Below are 26,067 nucleotides of genomic sequence, written 5' to 3'. Positions count from 1 at the left end.
CTTTCCTGCAGCCCGCTGTTGCCACAGAGAGAAAAGGGGCCAGAATATTAGGACACAGGATGTCAGAAAACTGGTGAAAAAAGCTGGTCCTCCAGAAAGTCAAAATATTCACATCCAGAGAACGCTCTGGTCACAACACATGACAGGAGCATGTAAGATCACAAAGGGCAGAAGAAGCCATCTAAAAGAAAGAAGTGCTTATGTTTCAGCAGTAATCCCCCCATTTTATTTTTTTTTTAAATGACTTTATTTATTTGAGAGTGAGAGAGAACGAGACAGCACAAGCAGGGAGAGGGAGAAGCAGACTCCCCACGGAGTCCCAGGACCCCAGGATCATGAGCTGAGCCGAAGGCAGCTGCTTAACTGACTGAGCCACCCAGGCGCCCCAATTTTCCTCATTTTAAATATTTATCTGACAACCACTTACTTGGTGCTTACATATATGTGTGTGTGTGTGTGTGTGTAAGATGTGTGTACATAAGTAGTATGTACATGTATGTATGTATATCTAGGTGTGTACACACACATGCACACGTAGGCACTATGTTTGGTGTTGAGAACACGACTGTGAATGGAACAGATGCGGTCTCTGCCATCACAGCACTTAGACGAGCGCCTGAAGGGAGTGTGACCCTAAATACACGTCAAATAGCTGTCATCAGCTGTCAGAACACTTACTGCACGTCAACGCAACAATATGCCTTCTTTACGTGAACTATGTTACTCAAAGAATGTCCTACTGTCGTCTGTGTTACGCAGTCTGAGTTTTTTTCACGCAGACTCCTTCCTCCATCGGGTCTGTAAGCTCCTGTGGGCAGGTGCTTGGCTTACGTTACTGCTCATCTCAGAAGCACAAGCCAGGCCTGGGCCATGTCCAGTGGCGAACAAGCGTCTGAGCAGCTGCCGAGGCATTCCCACGCGCCACCTCCCCCCGCCCCCCGCAGGGGACACCGCACACGTACCTGCCTGTGTCTGTAGAGAAGCAGGCAGGCCACAATGTGTGTGGACATAATGGCACAGGACTTGCTAGCAGCTGGAAGGCGAACACAGAGCTTTAGGTTACCTTTTTTCAAATACAGCTGGAAGTCTCTAAAAGTACCTAAATCTCAAATGGGAGTATTTACAACTATAAATACCTCTACATCTACCACATTTCCTGTAACTAGAATTTACCAAAAGGAAATGACAATGTGACACCACGTTCCGGCCCACAGACCCTCATTAGAGATCACGAGCATCACTAGCAGAATCCCGCCGAAGACAGCTCCGCTTCGCAAACAGGCCAGTGGAATTTAGTTACCGAATGGCCAAGGGACACCTTCACGGAAATACCCAGACCCGAAGGAGAAGCCTGTCCTGGCAGTTCTACGGGGTCTCCCCCTTCTGCGCTTCTGGCTCCGGGCTCTGGCAGCCGCCCCTCTACTGCTCTCTCCTGCGGGCAGAGATGCCGTCACTCCAGAGGTGCAGTGGGAGAAGGGGCAGATCTGAAGTCAGAAAATCTGGGCTCGAGTCTAATTTCTACACTGCCTAATTTCATAACTTGGGGGGAGATTACTTCAAGCCCCATGCCGCAGCTTCCTCATGGGTAAGATGAAAATGCTGCCTCGTTCACCGGGCCGAGGAGGAAACGACCCACCTGCCAGGTCCGAGGTACGGAGGGAGAGGACAGAAATACGTTTGAGAATTACTGTAGTCCACAACCCAATACTCGGAATTTGTAGAAAATTAGAATCATATAAATCAAATAAAAGAACATCTATGGAATAATCTGAAACTAACACACCGTGTGTGAATTTTCTGATAGTGAATTTGTGAATATTTCATTCACAGTTAGTGTTGTCTCCAGTGTTTAAAAAACGAAAAAAGTCATAGCCATTAAAAAGAATATTTATAAAGAGTTTTTTAAAAAACATGAATAAATATTTGTGTTATAAATGGAAAACAGCACAATACAAAACCATAAAATAACATTTTTAGAGACCAGACGGCCACATCCCTGGTTATCTGGGTAGAGAGACACAAAGGGATGTGCTTAAGAAAGCACACCCCAACCTCCCGTGAAGCAGGAGTAGGAACAGCTGGAGTGGCAGGAGCCAGAGGAGGTGAGGAAGTCCCCACGACGGGGCCTCCGGGAAGTGCTGAGGGTCCGGCCCGCCTGGGAGGGAGGCTCAGGGCATGGCAAGGAGAGCCCACCTGGGCTGCGCACCAAGGGGCCAGCCACTGCCACAGGATTCTGAAGCAGTTCCTACGACAGGGCACATGTTGGCATCCGGGACTTCGAGAAAGCTAGTTCTGCGCGTAACTCACTCTGCTCTGGCTCACTGGCGCCTGAATTAGCTGCGCGCACCTGTGCCCCCGGACGAGCGCAGGACACGTGTGTAGGAGGCACCGGAAGGGAATCTAAGTCCAGCAGATTCCACAGGCAGTGCGGTGCCCTGCGCCATGCTGGGTCTGAACGGCAGGACGAAGGGTTTGGTACCGTACTTACTGAACAGAACGTGCTCAGCCAGATTCGCAATCAGTCTCCTTCGTAAGGCGTCGTCTGTCGCATTTCTGGACTCATTAACGGACGTGTCTGCACCTTCGTCAGCAGCATCACTGGGTCTGAAAAGATTTTTTTTAATTAGACTCTACAACCACACTCTTTTCTTTTTTTTATTTTTTAATTTTTTTTATTACATTATGTTAGTCACCATACAGTACATCCCTGGTTCCTGATGGAAGGTTCGATGACCACACTCTTTTCTAAGCAAACTATCTAGAACTAAGGTATCAATGTCTTAAATACTTGCAATTACTACATAGTCTAAATTTAAACCACAGATAGATGATTTCTATGCACTGTTTTCCTCCAAAATATACCTTATTTTATCTAAGACATTTTCCTGACCAAAAGATTTTATTGAGTTACGATTAAATAACCTATTGGTACATCACCCCCAAAATCCACTGGCTGAAAAAACTACAGAAAACAAGATACCTCATTTTAAAACATTTCTAACATTTTGACACCTGAACACATTAGGGGAAGGGCTTAATATTTGATTTCTCTAAGTTACCATTCAACTTGAATTCTGGAAAACGTACACGGGAACACTCTTTTATACGCTGCACTTACGGTTAAGATGCATCACCTAAGCTACTACCAAAAGGAATTCAGTTCCAACATTCAAAAGCAGAAATCAGATAAGAACTCCTAGCTGATTCATACGATCAAAAAGATGTTATAACTCCAATAATCGAAAACCTCCGGACTAATATGCAAACGTGTCACTTCACTCTCCTGTACCGGACACCAAGAGAAAAGTCACCCAAAGTGAGGAAGTGAAAATGAGAATGTGCACATTCTTCGTAAACTTAACCTCTTTTTCTGGGCAATGCCAGAAATAACAGATATTTGACAGTTTCGTTGGGATAAAAATGTCCACAAATCTTACCGTAGAGGAAGTATAGCTGGTAACAATGCCTGCTCCAGAGACAGCGGGGCAGATGCAGGTTTCTGACGTTGGCTTTCTAAATATTCCTGGGGAGGAAGGGTGGATACAACGCAGTTATTAACTCTCATTGTCTTGCTTACATAAACATATATAAAATATAATTTGATCTTCGAAAAGTAAAAAGGAAGTACTTTATAAAATGAGCCATGCTACAGAGTAGAAGTACTTTCTAGATCATAAACTACCTTTGGAAGTGCAGGACGATGCCTAGAATTTTGGCAAGCATGAAATCCAAGGACCGATGATAAAAGGATGGGACAATGATGCTTAAGCAAAATTATGTATTTTTTAATTTAAATTTTAAAAAAATGTTTTTAAGTAGGCCCCATGCCCAGCGTGGGGCTTGAACTCATGACCCCAACATCAAGAGTTGCATGCTCTACCAACTGAGCTGGCCACGTACCCCTTAAGCAAAATTATTTAAAAGTTAAAGGAGGGGCGCCTGGGTAGCGCAGTCGTTAGGCGTCTGCCTTCGGCTCAGGGAGTGATCCCGGCATTCCGGGATCGAGTCCCACATCGGGCTCCTCCACTGGGAGCCTGCTTCTTCCTCTCCCACTCCCCTGCTGTGTTCCCTCTCTCACTGGCTGTCTCTCTATCACATAAATAAATAAAATCTTTAAAAAAAAAAAAAAAAGTTAAAGGAAAACACTTAACTTCTCTCACAACTACACAAAATTATCTGACATTCCCAATATTTTTATTAGTAATAATCAACACAACCATGCTTTTTAAAGGAAATCTGACAACCTAAGGGTCACATAATATTCAAAAGAACCTCAATCCAAAAGCGAATCATAACAATATGGAGAAATTGTGCAATCATTTTGAAAAAGATAAAGTGGTACCATGACAAGGCTCCTTGAAGTGGAAAGCGTGCAAGGCCAGAAAGCATCTATATGGCAGTTGGGATCTTTAATGTAAAACTAAGAATGGAACAAAAGGAAAAGCAGGACCTCTGCTCCTTATCCCTGGGCTCCCGATTCCCTTACTCATCCCTCTCCTTCTCCATCACCACTTTGAAAATCGTAGGAATTTAAAACTGCCAGGAACTCAGGGACCCACCAGCGCCAGGCTTCTGCACAAGAATGGCACTCTCCCTTTGCATGGGTGCGTGCTGGATTCCACTCAGTAGAACATCATCCTAGACTGTCAATTTTACCCAGATTTTTGGGGTTTTGCAAAATTTCCTCTAAAGGCAATTTTAAAACATAATATAAAATACCAACATATATTATGAAGCAACATGCAGAATTCTCATGAACTAAAAAACAAACAATAGCAATAAATGTTGACCCTGGCATCTCCCAAAGACAGACATTTGCTGTCCTCTGTCAACAGGCATACTTTGGTGGGAAAATGTAGGAACTGCCATTCTTGACATAGTCCTCATTTTACAAGAGAAGAAATCGTGGGCACATGGAGAGGAGGCAGCAGAGGCAGGACCAAAGCCCACATCTTTGACACAGGGCTTGCCAACGCTTTCACACTGCTTCATTCCAACAGATACTCACCTTTAAGGAAAATGGCTGTGCAAAATCCACTCTGACACATCCATAGTTTTTTCGTAACATTCTGATAACTCCTCTAGCTACGCTCCAAAGGCTCTCATTCTTCTTAGGTTTCCCCTAAATTCCAATTTTGAAAGAAGAGCATGGTAAGAAATAAAGCTAACAGGTACTCTGTTATCCAAAAAATGCCACTTGAAGGAGGTGCAGAGGGAAAAAGAATCTCCAGCAGACTCCCCACCAAGCGCAGAGCCTGACGCAGGGCTCCATCTCACGAGCCTGAGATCATGACCTGAGTCAAAACCAAGGCTCGCACGCTTAACCAACTGAGCCACCCAGGTACCCGCCATTTATTTATTTTTTTTAATGGAAACTGGAGGCTTGTACTGAAAAGGACAACACTAAATAAAGAAGGAAAATACGTAGTCATTGACGGAGACCTGTCATAAAATGTTTAGCATGCAAAGATGCTAAAAGATGTAATCCTTTTATTGGGAGAGGCGGTTTGGTCAATGAAAACCAGAACACCTAACACTAATTCACTTAGTACACTGTTTACGCCATTCACGAAAACACCACTGCAAATTACGGTACTGGCACAAAAATAGACACATAGATCAATGGGACACAATAGAAAGTCCAGAAATTTACCCACAATTATTTGATCAATTACTCTTCAACAAAGGAGGCAAGAACATGCATTGGGAAAAAGACTGTCCTTTCTACAAATGGTGTTGGGAAAACTGGACAGCTATATGCAAAAGAATGAAACTGGACCACTTTCTTACACCATACACAAACATAGACTCAAAATGGATTAAAGACCTAAATGTGAGACCTGAAACCATGAAAATCCCTGAGAGAGCACAGGCAGTAATTTCTCTGACACTGACCATAACGACATTTTTCTAGGTATGTCTCGCAACAAGGGAAATAAAAGCAAAAATAAATTATTAGGACTACATGAAAATAAAAAGTTTCTGAACAGCAAGGGAAATATTCAACAAAACTAAATAAAGACAACCTATTGCATGGGAGAAGATATTTGCAAACAACATATGCGATAAAGAGTATTCAAAAGATATAAAGAACTTACACAAGTCAACACCTAAAAATCAAATAATCCAATTAAAAAATGGGCAGGGGCACCTGGGTAGTGCAGTCACTTGGGCATCCGACTCTGGGTTTTGGCTTAGGTCATCATCGCAGCGTCATGAGATCAAGCCCCACATCAGGCTCCATGCTCAGCACAGAGTCTGCTTGAGATTCTCTCTCTCCCTATCCCTCTGCCCCTCCTCACCCTGCCTCCACGCACCTTCTTTCTCTCAAATAAATAAATAAATCTTTTTTAAAAAATGGGCAGAAGACATGAACAGAGAGTTCTCCAAAGAAGACATACAGATGCCAACAGACACATAATCAGGGAAATGCAAATCAAAACTACAATGAGATCACACCTGTCAGAATGGCTAGCTTCAAAAACACAAGAACAAGTGTTTCAAAGATGTGGAGAAAAAGGAACCCTCATGCACCGCTGGTGGGAATGCAAACTGGTGCAGCCACTGTGGAAAACAGTATGGAGGTTCCTCAAAAAATTAAACACAGAGCTACCCTACAATCCCATAATCACACTACTGGGTATTTACCCAAAAATACAAAAACACTAATTCAAAGGGATACATGCACCCCATGTTTACTGCAGCATCATTTACATCAGCCAAAGTATGGAAGCAGCCCAAGTGTCTACCAACAGAAGAATTTATGGATAAAGAAGATGTGCAGGAAAACACATCAGCACCACCAGAAGGACACAAGAGATGAAAGCCACTCACCACGCCCACTCTACCATGTTTCTTACAGTGCTTTAAATAGTAGCATAAAATCCCTAGCTGATTCCAAAAGCCCGCATCTGAAAGCAAAAGACTTGAAAGTGAAGAAGACGTTTGGGAAGGCAGTCCTCTTACCAGCTGTTCGCCATTGTAGTGACCTTCGATAATACGATCATAGGAGATTCCAACAGGTATTATCAAGATGTCTGGGATGGTATTCATAGACAAAGTATCTACCACCACTGACAAAAGTCCTGCCCGAGCACAGGAGGTTTTCCCACTCCTAGAGCGTGTGCCTTCCAGAAAAATCTCTAAGAACTGCTGCTGTCGAAGTAGTTCCACTATATGCTGGAATGTAAGGAGAATGTAAACCATGAATTCAAGACCGCCCAACTTAGGATAAGCTCAGCAAAGTTAAATCTTAAACAAAAACCTGTAACTTCACTACTGACAAAATATTTTACTCACATGAATAACAGTAAGACAGCTCCTCCAATGCTGTATTTTGGTGATAAAAGACATAATCATCAACCCGATACCCGAAAAATAACCACTTAAATAATTACATAGACAACTTTTTTTTTTTTTAATAATCTCAATCAAGTCTGTTTTTCCTTCTGCTGTGATAACTACTATAAGGGCTTTAAGGATGATGAGAGAGCATACATACCCCATGGAGCAAAGCTCTATAGAGAATATCCTTCCGTCCATCTGGCGTTTCATCCAGCCTCCGTCGTATGAAAAAGCCCCCAAGCTTACGGATCAAGGTACTATAAATTGAAGAATGCATCCATTATTTACAAAGAAAAATGTAAGAATACTCAAATTCCAAGTTACTTCAAAACATATGCCATAGGAAGATACACCACATGTGTTGTTCAAGCTGCTGACAGTGAAAATGTGGCCTTTTTCCATTTTCCATGTTATTGACATGTTTCAATCATTTGCATCATTCGTCAGCCTTTAGAATATCACTTTGGGTACTGAAGCTCTACTAACCTACTAACGTGTCTTCCAAACCAAAAGAAGTTTGTACAATATAGTACCCTGCAAAGGTAATGGTACAGATTTTAAGAGGATGATGAAATACTGCTAAATCTTAAAACTGTCAAGGATCTCAGGACACTGTTAAGACATCCTGGAATCTGCCTTGGGCACATTTATTACAAAATGAATGTGATGTTACAAAAGCTCCTTTGGGGAAATTTTCTCAAGAAAGTACTGCTTAGAGAGTGTCTCTGTAAGACAAGGGTAATTTTACCAAACCAAAACCAAGCATAACCATTTTCCCAAAACATGAAACAAAAATGTGCTTCGTATACACTTACACGGGGATAAAATGATTCTTTTCTCAACCCCATGGTTCTTTCCACGACACTGATGTATTTTGATACTGAGCTGAAATTTTATAATACTTAAGGCAACCTTTCTAAACTCAGAACCTCCTCCTATTCTTTTCAAATAGTGATATTAATATATGTTTTCACTATCTTCTATCACTCTCTGAGAGCAAAACTACAGAAAAGTTCATAATGAATGAGATGAACCTCCCACAGGAACAACCCACCCTGAAAAGTGGTTCGTGAATGGGCAGACTGGCGTGTAACAAAAGAAAGGGGCAATACACAGGCCAGGTCATCGACTGTCACCTCTGAAGGAAGGATGAGCTAAACAACGACTGGCACAGAGCTCATGAAAAGGAAAGCTGAATTATGAGAAATGATCAACTTCTAACACACATTTCAATGCGATCCTTCCAGGAGCAATTGCAAGCTGAGAACCTGGAGGGAATGAGTACAGGAGTTACTCTGATGAGTAACTTAAGGGGCAGGGCCTCCCCAAAGCCCCAAGGGAACAGTCTTCTTTGCTCTAAGTCTATGCCTGCTACCAACTTTCTGGTGACTTTCTAACGCAACTTCCCAGTTTCCCCAGTACTGGGAAGAGGCTCCCAAGAGAGTAAACACAGATATTCTGGTCCCAGAGGAGCATGTCTGCCCCGTAGGGGTGTATCGCATTGCATTATAGCTGTTTGTCTATATTCCCCAGTAGATTATGAACTATTCGAAGGCAAGGACTATGTAACTTCTTCACTCTTGTCTAAAGTACAGCGGGGTAAGTATCCGCTGACTACACGAATGAATGGCTTCCCTTCAGCCATTCCCATGAGTCCAGTTAGCCACAGAACTCTGAGCCAATGGATTAGGAAGGAGCTCCTTGGACTGTGAGGCTGAGGGTCAGATTTCACAATGCACAAAGGTTATGAGGGCCATTTGTGAGACCTTACCTGCACAACCTGCCAGCCTACTTGCCCTCCAGTTACTGTAAATCCATCCTCCTCATACCCCCTACTGCTCAGAGCTGAAGTCACAGATGCTCTCTCCTTTTAAATCTGAACCTTCAATGTACCCAACCAACCAAACCTCCTCCTCACCCATTCCCCATTGGTGATCGGCTCTACCACCTATCCAGCTCCCCAGTGGCCAATATCTGGGAGTCTTCCTCCCTCATCTCCCCCTCTCTAGACTAGCATTTTGTCTTACCAATTCACCTTACCAAATACTTTCCCACTCTATGCCCTCCTCACCAAGAGCACCACTACAAATTTTAATTTAAGCCTTCATTATCTTTTGCCTGAACTACTGTAATAGAGTCAGAATCGTTCTAACCCCCTCTAATCCAGAATGACTTTTCAAAATGCAAATCTGATCACTTTTCAACTACAGGATACACTCTGAATTCTCGGCTTAAAAACTGCTGTGATCTAGCTCTCACTCCTTATGCAATGATCACTTCTGGCCTCTGACCCTTCCCATTGCATCCTGCATTCTAACCCTACTGAATCATCTGCTGTTTCTTGACCATACCATGCATTTGAACCTCTTGGCCTCTTCACATACTATTTCCTCTGAATGGAATGCACTGAAAACCTCTAAAATATACTTTTTGTGTCATATTATAATTATTACGTGTCTAGCATTACTAAATTATCAGGTCAAAGTTAACAGATATTATGGTTCTTCTTACTGACTTTATACCAACACTGTGACCCATATCCCCACACCACCTTCCCTACTGCCAAGCCCGATATGGTAATTTGCTATCTTGTCTTTCTAATTGCCTTTAGCCATTTGATAAATATTGCCCACGAAGCTGAGGTAGTCACAGTTCACCAAGTATCCCACATAAAACGTAGAAATAATGGGGGATAGTCTTAATGTTTTTTTGTACCTTTCAAATTTTCCACAATAAACATGCATTACTTTTATAATGAAAGCAAAAAAGCTAATGTCATCTTTACAATAACATGTTTCAAAACATATAATGAAAAAAACAAAAATTCAAAATATAATCTTTTCCATACCTTAAATTACAAAATAAGTTGTTCTTACCTGAAAATGGGAATGTTAAGATTGTTGCCTGAAGCAATGTATGGTGCTTTGATGTTATGGCAGAAGAGAATGAAAGTCAGCAGAAGATAGTCAATATGTGATCTGTGAACTGGTAGAAATATAAGTGGCAAATTCATCTAGTAAAAGAAAAAATGCCAAATTTAAAATTCAAATGTGAACTTCAATCACATTTTGCAACTTCATATTTGGATAGAATCACGCAAATGCTGGCTGATCAATGACTCATTCTTTAAAAACATTTTCCAGCAACAGGAACTTCTTCCAATTCAATACTTTCTTAGCTGAAAACAACAACTACCACAATTTAAAAAAAAAAAAAAGAGTTGGGGAAGGAGCAGCACAATCGAGAATTCAAATGAACTTTATGTATCTTGTGAGGGGCCGCTCTGATCATGTCAAAAGAGCAGAGGGTTTACGTCAAGCTTGGTTTGGCTTGAAATCATGGGCAGTCACTTACTAGCCATGATTGGGAAATCTTAATCTATCTGTGCTTTTATTTCTTCACTTATAAATACGGATTGTTCTACCTCATTTCCGAGTTGTTGCAAGGTAACTCACGAAAGGAATCCAGCATATTTCTGGCAGGTCCTCCTTTACTCACCCCCCGCCCCGCAAGCACAGCTACTGTGGTCATGTCACATGGGGGAAATCTTCCAAATGGGATGGACGCACACCGGACACAAGAGAACATTTCCATACAAAAGAACTCTGAAATCACTCCGCAAACATGGGGACAACGGAATGACATATCACACAAATTCTTGCCTCAGTTGCAGCTTTAACCATCTCAAGTTGGCCTTTGTGAATCTGAATATTCCAGAAGAAGCTGTTGAACAATTTGAGCAACACCCATCCCGTCAGTCTAAAAGAAGTTTGAAAAAAAAAAGATATTTAAATGTATATACATACATTTAGAGAGAGTTGACTTTTGTCTACTTAAGTTTCTGAACCTACAATCTAAAAGCACTTGTAAGTAACTTAGTGTACGTCTGTGTCTATACCTGAACTACTGGATTAAAGAGCTGACCTTTACATGCATACTTAGAGATACGTGTATTTATTACAGACTGAAGTCTCACATTTCACTCAAATAGCACACTTTACACTTCAGAAGCAAATCATCAACCAAACATTTAGGTGAGCAGAAAGCAGTATAAAACCACTCTGTTTAAGATATGGATATGTGAAACCCAGCTCACAAGTCTAAAGAGAGGTCAGCAGTCATACAGTGGCTGCTATCGATTAACAAAGATTAAGGACCCTTAAAGCCTACTCCCCATGGAAGGCACATTCCCATGGAAGTTGAATAAGAATATAAAAAGGAGGGGCGCCTGGGTGGCACAGCGGTTAAGCGTCTGCCTTCAGCTCAGGGCGTGATCCTGGAGTTATGGGATCGAGCCACATGTCAGGCTCTTCCGCTATGAGCCTGCTTCTTCCTCTCTCACTCCCCCTGCTTGTGTTCCCTCTCTCGCTGGCTGTCTCTATCTCTGTCAAATAAATAAAATCTTTAAAAAAAAAAAAAAAGAATATAAAAAGGAGTTTGGGCCCCTGGGTGGCTCAGTCGGTTAAGCGTCTGCCTTCAGCTCAGGTCATGATCCCAGGGTCCGGGATCTAGTCCTGCACTGGGCTCCCTGATCAGCGGGCACTCTGCTTCTCCCTCTACCTTTCCGCCTTACTCATGATCTCTCTCTCAAATAAATAAATAAAATCTTTAAAAAAATAAAAAATAAATAAAATAAAAAGGAGTTTTAACATCAGAATATGTCCAAACTTCCTTTGGACCAAAACCACTGTGCTAGGAAAGTCCAATGGTTCAGTCCCTGTTTGCTCAAAACAGGACGGCTCTCACTGAAAGCTTTTTGCTTTGCCTTTTAGTACCTGATCATTGTTGGTGAGACGGTGGCAACCATTTCTTGAAGGATCTTCTTGGCTTTCTTTTTCACTTTATTGATGGCTTTTGACTGCTGCTGAGCAGAACCATCGGGGTTTAATTCAGCAGCCACTTGTGCAATTGCCTCTTGTACTCTGATTTCAAAACAGAAAGACAATGTAACTCATTCTAGGCTACATTCTGCTTTCAGTATTTTCTAAGTCGTAGCTATAAATTACAAAATAACATGTATCTTTTCCTTTATCTGTGATTAACATGAAAATAAGCTCAAATGAGATATGTTTTGTTTGGCTGCCTAATAAATATTAAGGATATTATATTCCTAAATCAATGGATCCCTGAGGAATCTGGAAGGCATCTTGAAGATTTTAACTCAAATTCACTGGGTAACAACCACCTGATTTGGAGTGTTCCAGGTATGCTACGGGGGATACAAAGTTACACTCCAGCAGAGGGGAGAGAAAGAAAGGTTATCCTTTTAAAGGCATATAATTCAGAGGTATCCAAAGCCCACTGCCAAAGCAATGTGTGATTTTTCTTTTAAAGTACTAATGTATTACTCATTTTTATGGTGACTTTATTAGAACTATACGTAAAACTCTCTAGGAGGGATCAAAGAGGAGCATAAATATTTACAAGTGTTTTCCATATCAACCCAGTAATTTAAGAAAGGCACAGCTCAAGATTAAAACAACACAGAGCAATAAGCAGTGAAGTAAGAGGTAAGATTTAATCCAGTTTTGTGAATTTTCCATGTGACTTAGGGAAGAACATGAGGTTAAACCTCTTTAAATCACTTTTAATATCCTAGTTATTAGTCAAAACATCTGGATGGAATGAAACACACTTGAAGGTTTTTACCTAGAATAAAGAATATACAATAACCCAAAAGAGTTTCAAATAATTATGTTTTCTCCCACTGTTACTACTGATTTTAGACTAGTACACAGCAAAATCCCACATAGCCCCATAATTCATTAATACAAAAGACCAATTCCATAGGACACAGATGCACCCTAGGCCTATTCCTTTAATACCTTTATTTCAATCTGGCCAGGAATGTTTTTACAAGTAACTGAAAAGATAACAAAATCTTATTTACTCATTCATTCAATAAACACTTATTAAGTACCTACTATGTGCCACCACCGTTCAGGCCTCAACAACCACACTACAGGGCCTCCGTTTCTAAGCAACCTTTCAAACCACTCTGGCCTCTGGTTCCCCAAATCCAGGTAGACATCTACCATGGTGACATCAGTGAGGTGGATCAGAGACCAACCTTCATGAAAACTCCCGTATTTCAATGCCTAAACTTGAGAATGATTTATTTCCCCACTCCATCTGAATTCAAGTCAGTCCCTCCCATTTGTAAGCAAGCTGTTCTGAGAGCAAGGACAGAACCTTATTCTCTTAAAATTTCTACTAAGGATTTTCTAGCACAAAAATTTGTGCCTAGGTACTCAATAACTGTTTAACAGAAATATCACATGTGTTTCTCTTTTGGCTATAATGATAGGAAACACAATGTCCCAAACATTCATATTACAGAACACTTAACAGAGAACTGGAAATACGTGTATCTCTGAATTCCAATAAGAAGCCCATTCGACTGTTAATGCATAAAACAAGACTGCTAAGAACAAAACCATCTGTTTTACTGCCTTTCCTTGCTTCCCTTTGGAGTTTAACATTTAACATTTGGAAATGGAAATCCCTCTTGAGACAGAGTCCCAGAGAAACTAAAGGTTAATAAAGGAAGGCAATTCCTACCCCACTCCCCCCCCCCACTCCCTCATCCCTGCCTCTTCCCTTTATAACATCATCCTCACCCTTACCTACTGCTGTTCAGTACATTTTCAGCCACATTGGTGGCAAACAAGCCTTTATGGACATCTCGCTCTTGAACAAAAAGCACATAAGAAAGACGCCTTGCAAGCCATCCTCGGTGCCTGCAATGTGAAAAAGACTTAGCAGAGAAATAGTCTAGGAACACCTAAAACAAACTGCTTGACTTGTAGTTTCCCTTCTGTAAACACAAAGCCTTGTTTCATCTATTCCTGAAATGCGGTATTCTCCTATAGCAAACTGTCCTTAGTAGCTCAGGATGACCCATGCAGACAATTTCATTCCTGACTTCATGTACTCTCAACTAAAATTTAAACTTGGAATTTCTGTAGTAAAATGCTTGAATGGTGTTACTCTGCCAAATAATAAACCAAATATAAAAACAAAAGAAATAAAAATGTCTTACTTTATTAATACATTTTTAAAAAGCAAGTATGTTGAATGCCATATATATATATATATATATGCTATATAACTTATACCTATAAACTATAAAGAGATAATTTGGAAGTCTTTTCTACATGAAGGGCTAATTTTTTTATTAAAGGTAATTTTTTAATCTAAGGTAATCACTGACTCTCATATGGAATTGACAAAGCTAATTAACTGAGAAAAGTCAAAGATAACTTAAGTATGGTTTAGACATTTGTACACTGGGCTTATGAAGCCAGAAGTTCTTACCTTTTTACCCCCCAACATCTGACATACCTAAGGGATAGGATGTATTCCCATTGGGGTTGGTAACTATGTGTTATTTATATGGGGGCTTGGGGACAGAGACCTCAGAATGACAATGTTACAAACCTTCATACGCAATGATCTGAAACCATTTGTAATGATTATATAATGCCTCATTATCATGTCGCCCATAAAGACATTCAAATGGACAGATTTCAAATATAAATTCATGAATTCTGAAAAGCCCTCAGTGAAGGAAAAGTAACTGGAGGCAGAACTGTTGATGAATCCCTCATTCCTTCATCTTTTCCTGACATTCTCTTTTTCTACCTCCTTTCCTTTGTCTCAATTCTCTGCAAACTTGACCCACTGTGTTAAGTGTTTAATTCTAAATTCTTCCTTGAGTGAATACTTTCACAATTGTTATTGGAATGTGCAAAGTCCCAGCTCTTGATGAAATCCTTTTGCAATGGACTGAAAGTAGTGTGTGTGTGTGTGTGTAAAAGTCCAGGGTTTGCCTCATGTAACACGCAGAGAAGCGAAGCAGCCAGCTCAGCTCAACTGCACACGCAGCTCATCTCACGGACTGGTTTCAGATCACCTAGTCAGTACAGCGTATGCTTTTTTTCTTAACTGCCTTCAATTGGACACAACAAATGAATCCTTTGGCTTTATAGATAACATGGCTACTTATGTAAACAAGAAGAGACTCTATGAGATCCCTTAGGAGCTTAAGTCAAAAAAGAGGGGAAAAATCAGGGGGCCAGAATTTCTCCTCTCTCCTTTAAATTTAAGACAGAGAGAGAGAGAGAAGGGTAACATGGGAATGGGAAAAAGTATGTCCCTTGACTTTGGTTCTATTAAAAAAAAAAAAAAACTTTTACATGCAGGTATTGTCAAGCTCACTTATGATCTCATCACCAAAATATGATCAGGAACATTGGAAAGCCTTCAAATTTAAGTGTCTGACGTCTTGGATCAACTTTCACACAATTTCAAGCATGTCTCATCACCTGAACCTACTGCTGACCTATTCCAGGCATTTACTCTTAGAACTAATTATAAGGACTGGCGGCATTTTTGGCTGCCATTCTCTCCTGCCTCACAGACATCCACACAACTTCCCCTCCCTCCTCCCTAGCCCCTAGCCTAGATTCACATAAAACAAAGCCTCTTTTCTCTCACTGGGATGCCACAGCCCATCTCCAAGTGCCTGACGTCTGGAAGAATTCTAAAGAAAGCCTTAAGCTAGTAGTAAAATGAAAAAAATTTGCTCAATACAGGAATCTTCTAAAACTCCACAGATTAGGCTGATTTCAATTTTTAAGCATAAAATAATAATAATAGATAAGACATTCGAACTTACCCTTTCCTCAGACAAATCTTTATCACGTTTTGGCACACTTCAGATATAAAATCAATATGCAAATAAAAAGAGAAAGCTATAAGTGATATCTACACTCTCATGAAATAGTTACTATATAATTACATAGTGGTAATAGTAACCGGTCTCTCAGGGGGCTGTGCTGCTTCCAATTTTTAGATAAGACCTCTTGTGTCAGAAGCTCAATTCTATTAATTCTCAAAAAGAGGAAGTAATTCCTCTTAGAGTAAATCCACTGATTATTGTAGTTTTTCTTTTGAGATGTATTAGAAATAAAAGAAATTTCTTTTTACCTTGTGTGAGTTTCATTGATATAAATAACATTCCGCAAACCCAAAGATGGGATACTGGAGTTGAAAAACTTATCCTACATGAAACAAAATAAATGTAGACATAAGTATACAACTGGATGGCTGGTGAAGAGCTCACATTACTACTTCTTGATAACTTTTACAAAGTATATAAAGTTAAGCATAGTTAAGCAAAGTCAAGTATAAAGTGAAGCATTGCCTCAAAAATCTAAGTGATGAAGAAAAATTATGTTTTATTGAAAAGTACTTTTTAGTCTCCAAAGAAGGTCACAAACTCAGAATTAAGGCTTACCACCTTGCAAAGGAAATTGCGCCTCCCTTTCCTGCCTCACTGCCTACCTCCAACCCAAAAGAGCTGAAGCTACTGAGAGCTTATTAAATTACTGACAGGAATACTGGAGAGTTCAGTGTTCCCCAAATGAAAAAATACCATACTAAGTACCACATAGTTATCATTACATTATTAAATCTGGCAATAATCCTGACACAATAATTATTATCCCCATTTTACAGATATGAAAATTAAGGCTTACGGTGGTTTTAATATTCAAATCTGCATCTTGCTCAGAAGAGTATGGTATTTATTTCTCTAAAATGACTGTTTACTTAATTGGAAAATGTATGACTAAAGGTCATTCTCTTTTATAGGAAACCTTAAAGGAGAACTCAGAGATAGTTCTTCTGGAAAGAGAAAGTCTGTAGCTTTATCAGTATGGACAAAAAGGTAAACATTCCACAAATAAATGCTGGGAAAGCATAATGTACTTTCAATAGAAGATATAAAAATATTTACGTGGAATCTCTTTAGAGATAAGGAAAACAGGATATCAGAGAAAGGGTAGCAAATATAAAAAAATTACTATGAAAGTACTGTTTAAAATTATTTTAAATAAACATGCCATGGAAGAACTTTAAGATCAAGTTCAACTCCATAAGGTACCGTATCTAAACAAAAATCAATTACTTACTATACAACTTATCTATGCCCATCCCAAAACACCCCCCCACCACCACCACCAAATAATCTCCTATACTCTCTCCTGACTTAAGAACACATCAGAGTCAGGACGCCTGGGAGGCTCAGTAGATTGAGCTTCAGACTCCTGGTTTCAGCTCAGGTCATGATCTCACGGTCCTGGGATCAAGCCCCACATTGGGCTCCCTGCTCAGCACAGAATCTGCTTGGGACTTTCTCTCCCTCTCCTTCTGCCCCTCCCCCATGCTCATGCATGTGTGCTCTCTCTTTCTAAAATAAATAAATCTTTTTTTTAAAAAAAGAACACATTAAAGCCAAGGTATTATTTTGACCTTTTAAGCATTTGACATTAGAATTAGATGAGGTGCCAGTCTAAAAAGAAAAGCCACATGATCATTTATTTAAATTTGTATTTCTATTGGCCTATTAATCTGAACTGGCTTTACTCCTGGATTAGAAATATCATGGTCCTTCAAGTTTACCAAATTCCTGCAATAAGGCACTTGTGATTTAAAAGGAACAATATTTATAATTAAGACATTCTTGAGCAGACCAGAATATTTAACATAAATTGCTTGGGTCCCACACAAATCTTTCCCAAGTTAGTGAATCCCTTTATACCAGACTCAGAATTCTACTTCCTGCCAAGGAGACCTTGAGTAGAAAATTCACACAGCACAGTCAGCTATCCACACAGGTTATAAGCAGTGTCTATAAATGAAAGGCACTCAAATGGCAGAATTTCTGTCCTGATAACTGACCCATTCCAAAGAGAGCTTAACGTCCAGGTATACCTTTTAAAGGGTAACTCTGCTGCTCAAGAACACAGCCACATTCGGTTCTGTACTCCTGGGCTAACACAGCCCTCTAGCAAATCACCAACAGAGGCTCGCCTTTCATCCAACTGACTCTTCAAGTACTACACTGTAACGTGGAAGATTCTGCATGACATGTGCTTGTTTCACCAAAATACAAACAAACCCAGACATACGCTATTTAAAATCTTCATCCCAACATTTTATTTGTTAAAGACTTATTTATTTATTTATTTGAGAGAGAGAGAGAGAGAGAGAGAGAGAACGCGCACCTGAGCAAGTACAAGCAGCAGGGAGAGGGAGAGGGAAAAGCAGACTCGACTCGGGACTTGATCCCAGGACCCTGAGATCATGACCTGAGTGAAAGGCAGATACTTAACTGACTCTGCCACCCAGGGACCCCTTATTTTATGTTTTAAAAAGATTTTATTTATTTTGGGGGGGGGAGAGAAAGAGAATCTCAAGCAGACCCCACAGACTCCACGCTGAACACAGAGCCCAATGCACAGCTCCATCTCACAACCCTGAAATCATGACCTGAGCAGAAATCAGGAGTCAGACACCTATCTGACTGAGCCATCCAGGCACCCCCATCCTAACATTTTAGTAACCTCCTTCACTATCATAGTCAACAGACACCCACCCTCCCTACCCATCCCCCCACAATAGAAACTTAGAAAAAGGAGAGTAGGGCAAAGCCACAGCTTTAAAACTTCACTCTGTCCTGCTATCTCTTGCTCATCTCACTAGGATTGTAACAGTGAGTCAAAAGTTCAACATCTAGAAGTTATATGAAGGTTCCCACCAACTCTTTAGAATTAAGGAAGGCACGTGATCGATGAGCACTGGGTGTTAAGCAACTAATGAATCATTGAACACTACATCAAAAACTAATTATGTACTATATGTTGGCTAGGTGAACTTAAATAAAAAATAAAAAAAGAGTGATCTAAAAGTAAGATCTACTCTTCCCCTAAAGTCAGACTAAACCAAAAAAGAACCAGGGCGCCTGGGTGGCTCAGTCAGTTAAGCAGCTGCCTTCAGCTCAGGTCACGATTCCAGGGTTCTGGGATCGAATCCTGCGTTGGGCTCCCTGCTCCACAGGGAGTCTGCTTCTCCCTCTGCCCCTCCCCCATCTCGTGCTCTATCTCTCTCAAGTGTGTACCCATTCTCTCTCTCAAATAAATAAAATCTTTAAAAAAAAAACTAAACTAAAAAAGAACCAAATTATCACTTAGCATCAACTGTTTGACCAATATTTACTGAATAAATGAATGGAAAGAAAAACTGAGTCAACATCATTACTTGGAATATCTGGTTTATAAACATGGGCCTAAGTGCTAAAAACGAATTAAGTCCATTAAGACTACCCAATAATAAAATTCACACAAAGTTGGAATTTCACTCTGTTTATTAAAGGTCAACAAGCAGTTACATTCTTACCCAGCTCTGAGGAGTACAGGAATAACAACATCTTCCGACAAATGGCCTTTTCCGGCTCATTAGGCTTTCTTTCCATTTTAAGGTTGCAGATCTGAAGACAGTAGGTCTGAAACCACACTCACCCTAAAAAATGTTAATGGGGAAAAAAAGTGTCTGAATGGCAAGAGAACCAACCATATTTTTCCACTTGATCTCTAAAACTAAGATATTTCAGATATAAGAGAAACCTAGACTTAGGTTTCTTTTGGTAGTATAAGTTTCTCAGAGTGATTTTCCTTCATGGTACTCCCCTCCGTCATCAACACTTGGAACAAAACTTGGAACATAAGCAAAAGCTGAGCACCTAAGAATAGTAATAGCTAGCAATTACTACTGAACATTCAGAAGTTCAAAAACAGTTGTGCAAGGTTAAACAGCCCGTGACAGCAGCAGGATGAATAAAACCAGACTCCTGGATCCATATGTTAACAGTTAATCTTATTCGTCTTCAATCACAGACTCCCACAAAAGTACTACAAAGCCTTACACAGTAAGCAAGTTGTTACACACAGCTTAAAATATTTTACTTTAAATAAAAAACAAGGTAAACTTATATAACATTCCTTTAGCCTGACAACAGAGTTTAAAGGCTGGAATTTAAATCATAGCTGTATGTACAGTCCAATTAGGGTCAAATTCTGCTCCTCTGTTCTAAACATTTTGCTCATTGAGTTCATTAGTTGCTCATATCCCACTGATACAACATTCTCAAAAATAAGCAAAAAAAAAAAAAAAAAAAAAAAACAAACTCTGACATCATTTTTTATATAAAGCAGATAGTGTTCAAGGAATATTTTAAACAAGCCATGTTGTCAAAATAGAAAAAAAAATACAGGAAAATGCATATCCTTTGAATTGAGATTCATACTAAAATTTATTCCTTTTTTAAAAATTTTATTTCCATTTTGAAATTCATACTTATCACATTATGGAAAATAGATACAGAAAGTATCTTTATAAGTACACCACCTAAAACAACTCCTAGTAGGTTTTTTTTCTATGCAAAGTATTTTGCTTTTTAACACAATCACTATGCTTAAATATCCCACCCAATTTTTTCTTTCCAATTAACATAAAACCATAAGAATGTTTAAATATTAGGCTCCATAAACATATCTTCAAACAGCAGGAGGCAGTTTCTTTAGCTATGAACCTCTATTTGACATGTTGCTTCCAGCTACCTTCATAAACAACACTGGAACAAACATCTTTAGGTTGAATGTTTCTAACCTGTATTACACTTACCCATTCCTCATTTGCATGTTTACATCGACCAACACTGTATTCTGATGAATTTGGCAGATAAGAAACATCTATTGTGCCAAGGGTCAGTGCAGATTCATCCATGTCACAAGAGGTAACTCCCAAATCATGTGCTATAAAAAATATACACCATTTAAATTAATGACTAATTCAGATAAAGACCAAAACTCTAAATTCTGACCTCGACATTATTTTGCTCCATTATAGGGTGTCAAATGAACTACTGGTGGACTGCCACCATGTTTAGTCAATGTGTAAAAGCAGACTTTGATGTGTTTTAAACTCAACAACTCTGGCAGACTGTTCTGATTATTTTTTTTAAATCAACATTTGTATTTTTAGATTTCCTGAACAAAACCGCCATAAATGTGCAAGCTTATTTCAGGTAGGTGACAAAGAATTATTTCATTTGCATTAATGGTTCCCGGGGGGATGAAGGTATGTGTTTACTTAATTAAATAGAAGTTACATGTACCTGCACAAGTAGATAATTTTTTTTAAATTACGTGCTAGGAATTTTTGGTCATACCCACTATGCAATGTAAAAATGGTGAAGGCAAAGAGAGCACCTCTAAAGTTTCCCACTTAAAATGAATTAAGCTCTCAATTTTCTTGCGAAGCCTTAAATGCAATATTTGCACTTTTAATACATCTACAAAGCTCTAAATCAAAACCATACCATCTTGAAATACCTGATTTAAAAGTTTTCATCCTTTTCAATAAGCCTTTTCGTGCCCTAAGGGAAAATGTTCTTTAACAATGAACTGCTAAAGAAAACAGATTAACCTAAAACATAAAAACTCCCTAACATAATTCTCAAATTGCATTAGCTTTTGGCTATTTCTCACCCTGTCTTAAATGATTCCTTTAAAACTCTGAAAGGTCACGCCCGGGGTACCAGTGTTACTCCCCAGTGTTATGGGTTTGCTGCGGTAACTATTATCCTCCGCACAACCATATAGTACGTCCTTAACAATTTAACATGACATCAACCTAACATAATAGGCCAGTTGAGAGAACAGTAAAGCAATGCACCTGGCATGAAAGCTCTTCACTATTATGAAATAAATCAGCTATCAGTTTCATATGCAGAATGTAGCTACAACAGGGGGAGCCCCATTGCTGCCTGCGAAAAAGAAGTCGCTGCTGGCCCCAGCGATGGGAGTAGTGGAGGGAGAGCGTCGGGTGCCAATAGGAAGGCACGGTTCGCTCCTCCCTCCCTACAGCGTTTATCCAAGGTCGAGAAGTAAAACAAGATCTGGAGGCGCCAGACTATCAACTGACGGGAACCAACTCTGGGATTTTTAAAGGAACAGAGATACCAGAATCAGCTCTGAGGCCAACCATACTCAAGTTCGAATCCCCCACTGCGGACCATCTGTGTTGACTTTGAACAAGTTGATTTAACTTCTATGCCTTGGTTTCCCCATCTGGAAAATGGGTATAATATGATAGATCTTACCTCCTGGGGTGGCTGGGAGGGCTGGACAGTACCTATAAAACGCCTAACACAGTGTCTGGCACACGGTGGGAGCTCAGGCCAATCACTGGTTAAGTGTCATGGGATTGTTCCCAGCACCAGCCGCTTGCAAAGCACCCCAGCTGCCTGAAAGCCAACGCCCCCCAAGATCCCCTCAGGTGCGTAGGCTATTCAGTCCACAGGAACTTCCCTCCTCCCCACTGGAGCCCATGCGGCAGCTCGGTCTCCCGACCCCTACCCGGCACGAGCCGGGCCCATTTCTCCGGGGGAATCCTGGAGCTCCGGGGAGATGGACAACCTGCCGGCGTCGCGCCGGGTCCAGCGGAGAGAGCGACGACGCACCTGTCGCGGTGCTCCGGGCCCGAGCAGCGTCCCGCAGCCGCTCTCGCCCTCGCGGTGTGCACCGGGCAGCTCCGCCGGCTCCGGCTTCCGCTCCTGCAGCTGCCGGCACTTCAAGTCTCCACCGGTGTTGCTGCAATGTCGCGTCCCGATGACGCAACCGGCGCCCGCCAGTGAGCCGAGCCGCGGCGAGTCCGCCGGCCCCGGGTGGGGGGACGGTCCCTGGGGGCGGGGGGCGGGGGGCGGCTCCCGGGCTCCGCGTGCGGATGGGAGTAGAAAGTGTGCACACCAGGGGGCCGATGGGGCCAATAATGGAGTGTGAGTGCCTAATCGAGTGGTTACTCCGCCTGGGCGCTGAGTCACGTGAGGATGTGCGTGTGCGCGCGCGGCGGTGCGCGCTCGTGCACGTGCGCCTGAGGCTACATTGTGTCAGTTCTGTCCATCTGGAAGTCTGTGCCTGCGCAGGCCTCCTTTGGGAGTGTTCCGCTTGGGCTCTTTGGTTCCCGTGTGTATGTGTGGTCTGTCTTATGAGATCTGTAAGAGCATGCAGAAATTGTTCGGGTCGAGGGAGGTGCGGATTGGGAACGACCCTGTTGTGTAATTTCTGTAACAGTGGCTAAGTGCCTTTTCCTCAAGGGAACAAAATGAGTTGAAGGAGAAACAAGGCTTGAAAGACCCTGAGTCCAAATTTGCCTACCTTTAATGCTTCATGGGGCACGAAGAAGTTCTTTCGCAATGTTTGTCATGCCTTTGACAGGGCCAGTGGTTATCAAGAATATTAGCAATTTGGGAAGGGAAGGATAACCTTTTACATGCACCTTAGCAACAAGCATTAAGTTTGAACCAGCAGATGGAAATACAAAGATGATTAAACCATAGCATAGTCCCTGCTCTCACACCTCTGCCACCAATCCTCATCAACTCTGCACACATTAACCCTAACCCTCTCATGGAAACACATCTTCCATGTCCTCCCATCAAAAAAATATCCAGAGCTCTGCACAGTCCAAATGCCTAGGCCTCTACTCTCTACTCTACAGATAGGCCTCTACTCTCTACTCTACAGATAGGCCTCTACTCTCCACACTGTTCTCCAGTAGAAGCTCCTACTCCAACCTCTCTGGTTGTCCCTAGACAAGCCATGGGCTCCCATATTCCTAATTGCGCTCACACCACATTTTCCTAAATTCTGTAGTTCTTTCTTGAGCTAAGTCTCTAAGCCTTCCCTAATCTCTCCAGACCTCAGTAATCACACCCTTCTGTGAAATCTGACAGGTTTACTGTGGTGACACACCTTGGGTCTTTATCAATATGTTTCATTCTTCCATAACATGAACTCATCATCAATGTCAGTGACTTGTCTCAGTCTCTTAGGTAATACAATAACACTTTGTTGTAGTAAACACTCAATAAATACTGTTGAAGCTGAGGAGCAGGAAGAAAAACAAGAATTCCTTTTCTTGAACTTTCTACTTCTAAGTCCATCTCAAAAGGCAGAGGTTTCCTTCTTTTAAAACAATCCAAAACTGTAGGAGTAGCTATTAATAAAAAAAAAAAAAAAAAAGACTGAGCTGCTTGAAGTCAAAGACCTCGCCTTTATTCAACCCCACACACCCCTTAACTCCAAGCACACACCTGAGTACTCAAGGACTGTGTTGACAAGAATATGATGAATTCCAATCCCAAAACATCATGACATTTTGTGTATGGATTACTGGTCCCTGACTAAAAAGAAAAAAAAAAAAACAAGGAGAGGAGAAAACAAAGGCAAGTCTCAGGGTTTGAAGTCACTGCTAAAGAGAAAGTGATGAGAAATGAAGGAGAGCGAGCATTGCAGGAATGAAAATGGAAGCCAGAGGAAAAAATCAGATTATCTTACACAGAGTTTATTTGTAGGCGACTCTTCTGTAATACCCATTGTGCAAGGATGTACTGTACTTGCAGGAGATGTGGATTGCAGTGCAAGGTGTTTCAGGTTACATAATGAGAACTGTTTTGGAAACAGTTGACACAGCAATCTGTTTCCTCAACAGAACAACAATAATTTATAGTAATTCAGTCTAGCCAGCCAAGATGGAACAACATTGACTGAATTTAGTTGCTAACACAACTAAATAAATTGATTAAATAAATGCAGAACAGTGGTCCATAAGGGAAAGCAGATGAAGGAGGTGAGCACTCTGCCTCTGCTTACTGCCTAAGAGAGCTGCCAGGCAGCAGTGCAGAGAAGGGGGTCAAGGACTAGACAGACTTCCTAAGTTGAGGAGATAGAACTGGGAGACTGGGAAAACGAAAACAGTGGGAGCTGGGAGTTGAGTGCTAGAGAGAAGAGAACTATATAGTGAAAGGGGGAGCTCTGGAGACCTATAGAAGGCCTTGTTCCGGTCTTCAGCTGATTAGCCTCTGAGCATGAGGAAGCTACCCATGGCTAGGGAAGGAGCCACCTAGACAGAGAGTGAGAACAATCACCAAAGCTTCCACAGGGCAGGGGATTGTTCTTGTTCCTACAAATCAGAGTGGGAAAGAAAGATACCTAGGGATTATATAGGACCTGATCCTGGCACTCAAATCAGAAACCTCACAATTCATGACTCAAAAGGTCTTGTCTCAATAGTGGGGTAAAAATAATCATAGAGTAAATGCTGTTCTGGTCCTACCAAACAAATCTCAAAGGCCAGCACCAAAAGAATCAAACTGTTTCCGAGAACAAAGTATCCCAAAACAGCACAACAGTACTTATAGGAAATCAGAAATACCCAGCACCCAATACGATAAAATTCACAATGTCTGGCATCCAATCAAAAATGATCAGGCATGCAAAAAAACAAAAAAAACAAACAAAAAAAATGGGAAAAAATGGCTCATATAAGGAGAAAAATCAATCAATTGAAAGGGTCACAGAGGGGTGCCTGGGTGGTTCAGTCAGTTAAGCATCTGCCTTTGGCTCAGGTCATGGCCCCAAGGTCCTGGGATTGATCCCCACACAGGGCTCCCTGCTCAGTGGGGTGTCTGCTTATCCCTCTCCTTTTGCCCCTCCACCCCACTCATGCTCTCTCTCTCTCTCCAATAAATAAATAAATTTTTTTTAAAAAGAAAAATGAATCAATTGAAAGAGTCACAGAAATTATAGAATTAGTAAATTAGGACATACATAATTATAACTGTATTCTATATGGCCAAGGAAGTAGAGATATGGAAAATCTTTAAAAAGACTCCAAGAAAATACCTAGAAATCATAAAAACATTGTCTGAGATTTTTAACCCATACACCCCTACATTTCTATGGGACTAACAGCAGATTAAACATTACTAGAAAAGAAAAAAAAAAAGGTTAAAGAACCTGAAAACATTGCAATAGA

General features: G+C 40.9%; 1 protein-coding gene across 6 annotated transcripts in view; it reads right to left on the bottom strand.

Moving 5' to 3' along the window:
* The window catches only part of GPAM (glycerol-3-phosphate acyltransferase, mitochondrial), a 58,379-nt gene that overhangs the window by 10,439 nt on the left and 21,873 nt on the right, over nt 1-26,067 (bottom strand). For 2 of the 6 annotated variants that reach the window (XM_044382121.3, XM_044382122.3), the window contains exons 2-14: nt 20,872-21,002; nt 19,588-19,710; nt 16,336-16,409; nt 13,971-14,084; nt 12,120-12,266; nt 11,007-11,103; nt 10,221-10,357; nt 7,502-7,601; nt 6,967-7,179; nt 5,009-5,122; nt 3,438-3,523; nt 2,489-2,604; nt 963-1,033 (exon numbers count right to left, since the gene is read on the bottom strand). In XM_044382121.3, the coding sequence (XP_044238056.1) occupies nt 963-1,033; nt 2,489-2,604; nt 3,438-3,523; nt 5,009-5,122; nt 6,967-7,179; nt 7,502-7,601; nt 10,221-10,357; nt 11,007-11,103; nt 12,120-12,266; nt 13,971-14,084; nt 16,336-16,409; nt 19,588-19,710; nt 20,872-20,973 (1,494 nt within the window). In that variant the 5' untranslated portion in view covers nt 20,974-21,002. Of the gene's footprint in view, nt 1-962; nt 1,034-2,488; nt 2,605-3,437; nt 3,524-5,008; nt 5,123-6,966; nt 7,180-7,501; nt 7,602-10,220; nt 10,358-11,006; nt 11,104-12,119; nt 12,267-13,970; nt 14,085-16,335; nt 16,410-19,587; nt 19,711-20,871; nt 21,003-22,351; nt 22,894-26,067 lie in introns of those variants that run through there. The other 4 variants (XM_026494109.4, XM_026494113.4, XM_026494110.4 and 1 more) reach the window with 4 other exon arrangements.

This window comes from Ursus arctos, unplaced genomic scaffold (assembly GCF_023065955.2).
Source record: "Ursus arctos isolate Adak ecotype North America unplaced genomic scaffold, UrsArc2.0 scaffold_7, whole genome shotgun sequence".
Classification (NCBI taxonomy): Eukaryota; Metazoa; Chordata; class Mammalia; order Carnivora; family Ursidae; genus Ursus; species Ursus arctos.
The sequence above is the reverse complement of the archived record's forward strand: the minus strand, read 5'-3'. Positions and strand labels throughout refer to the sequence as shown.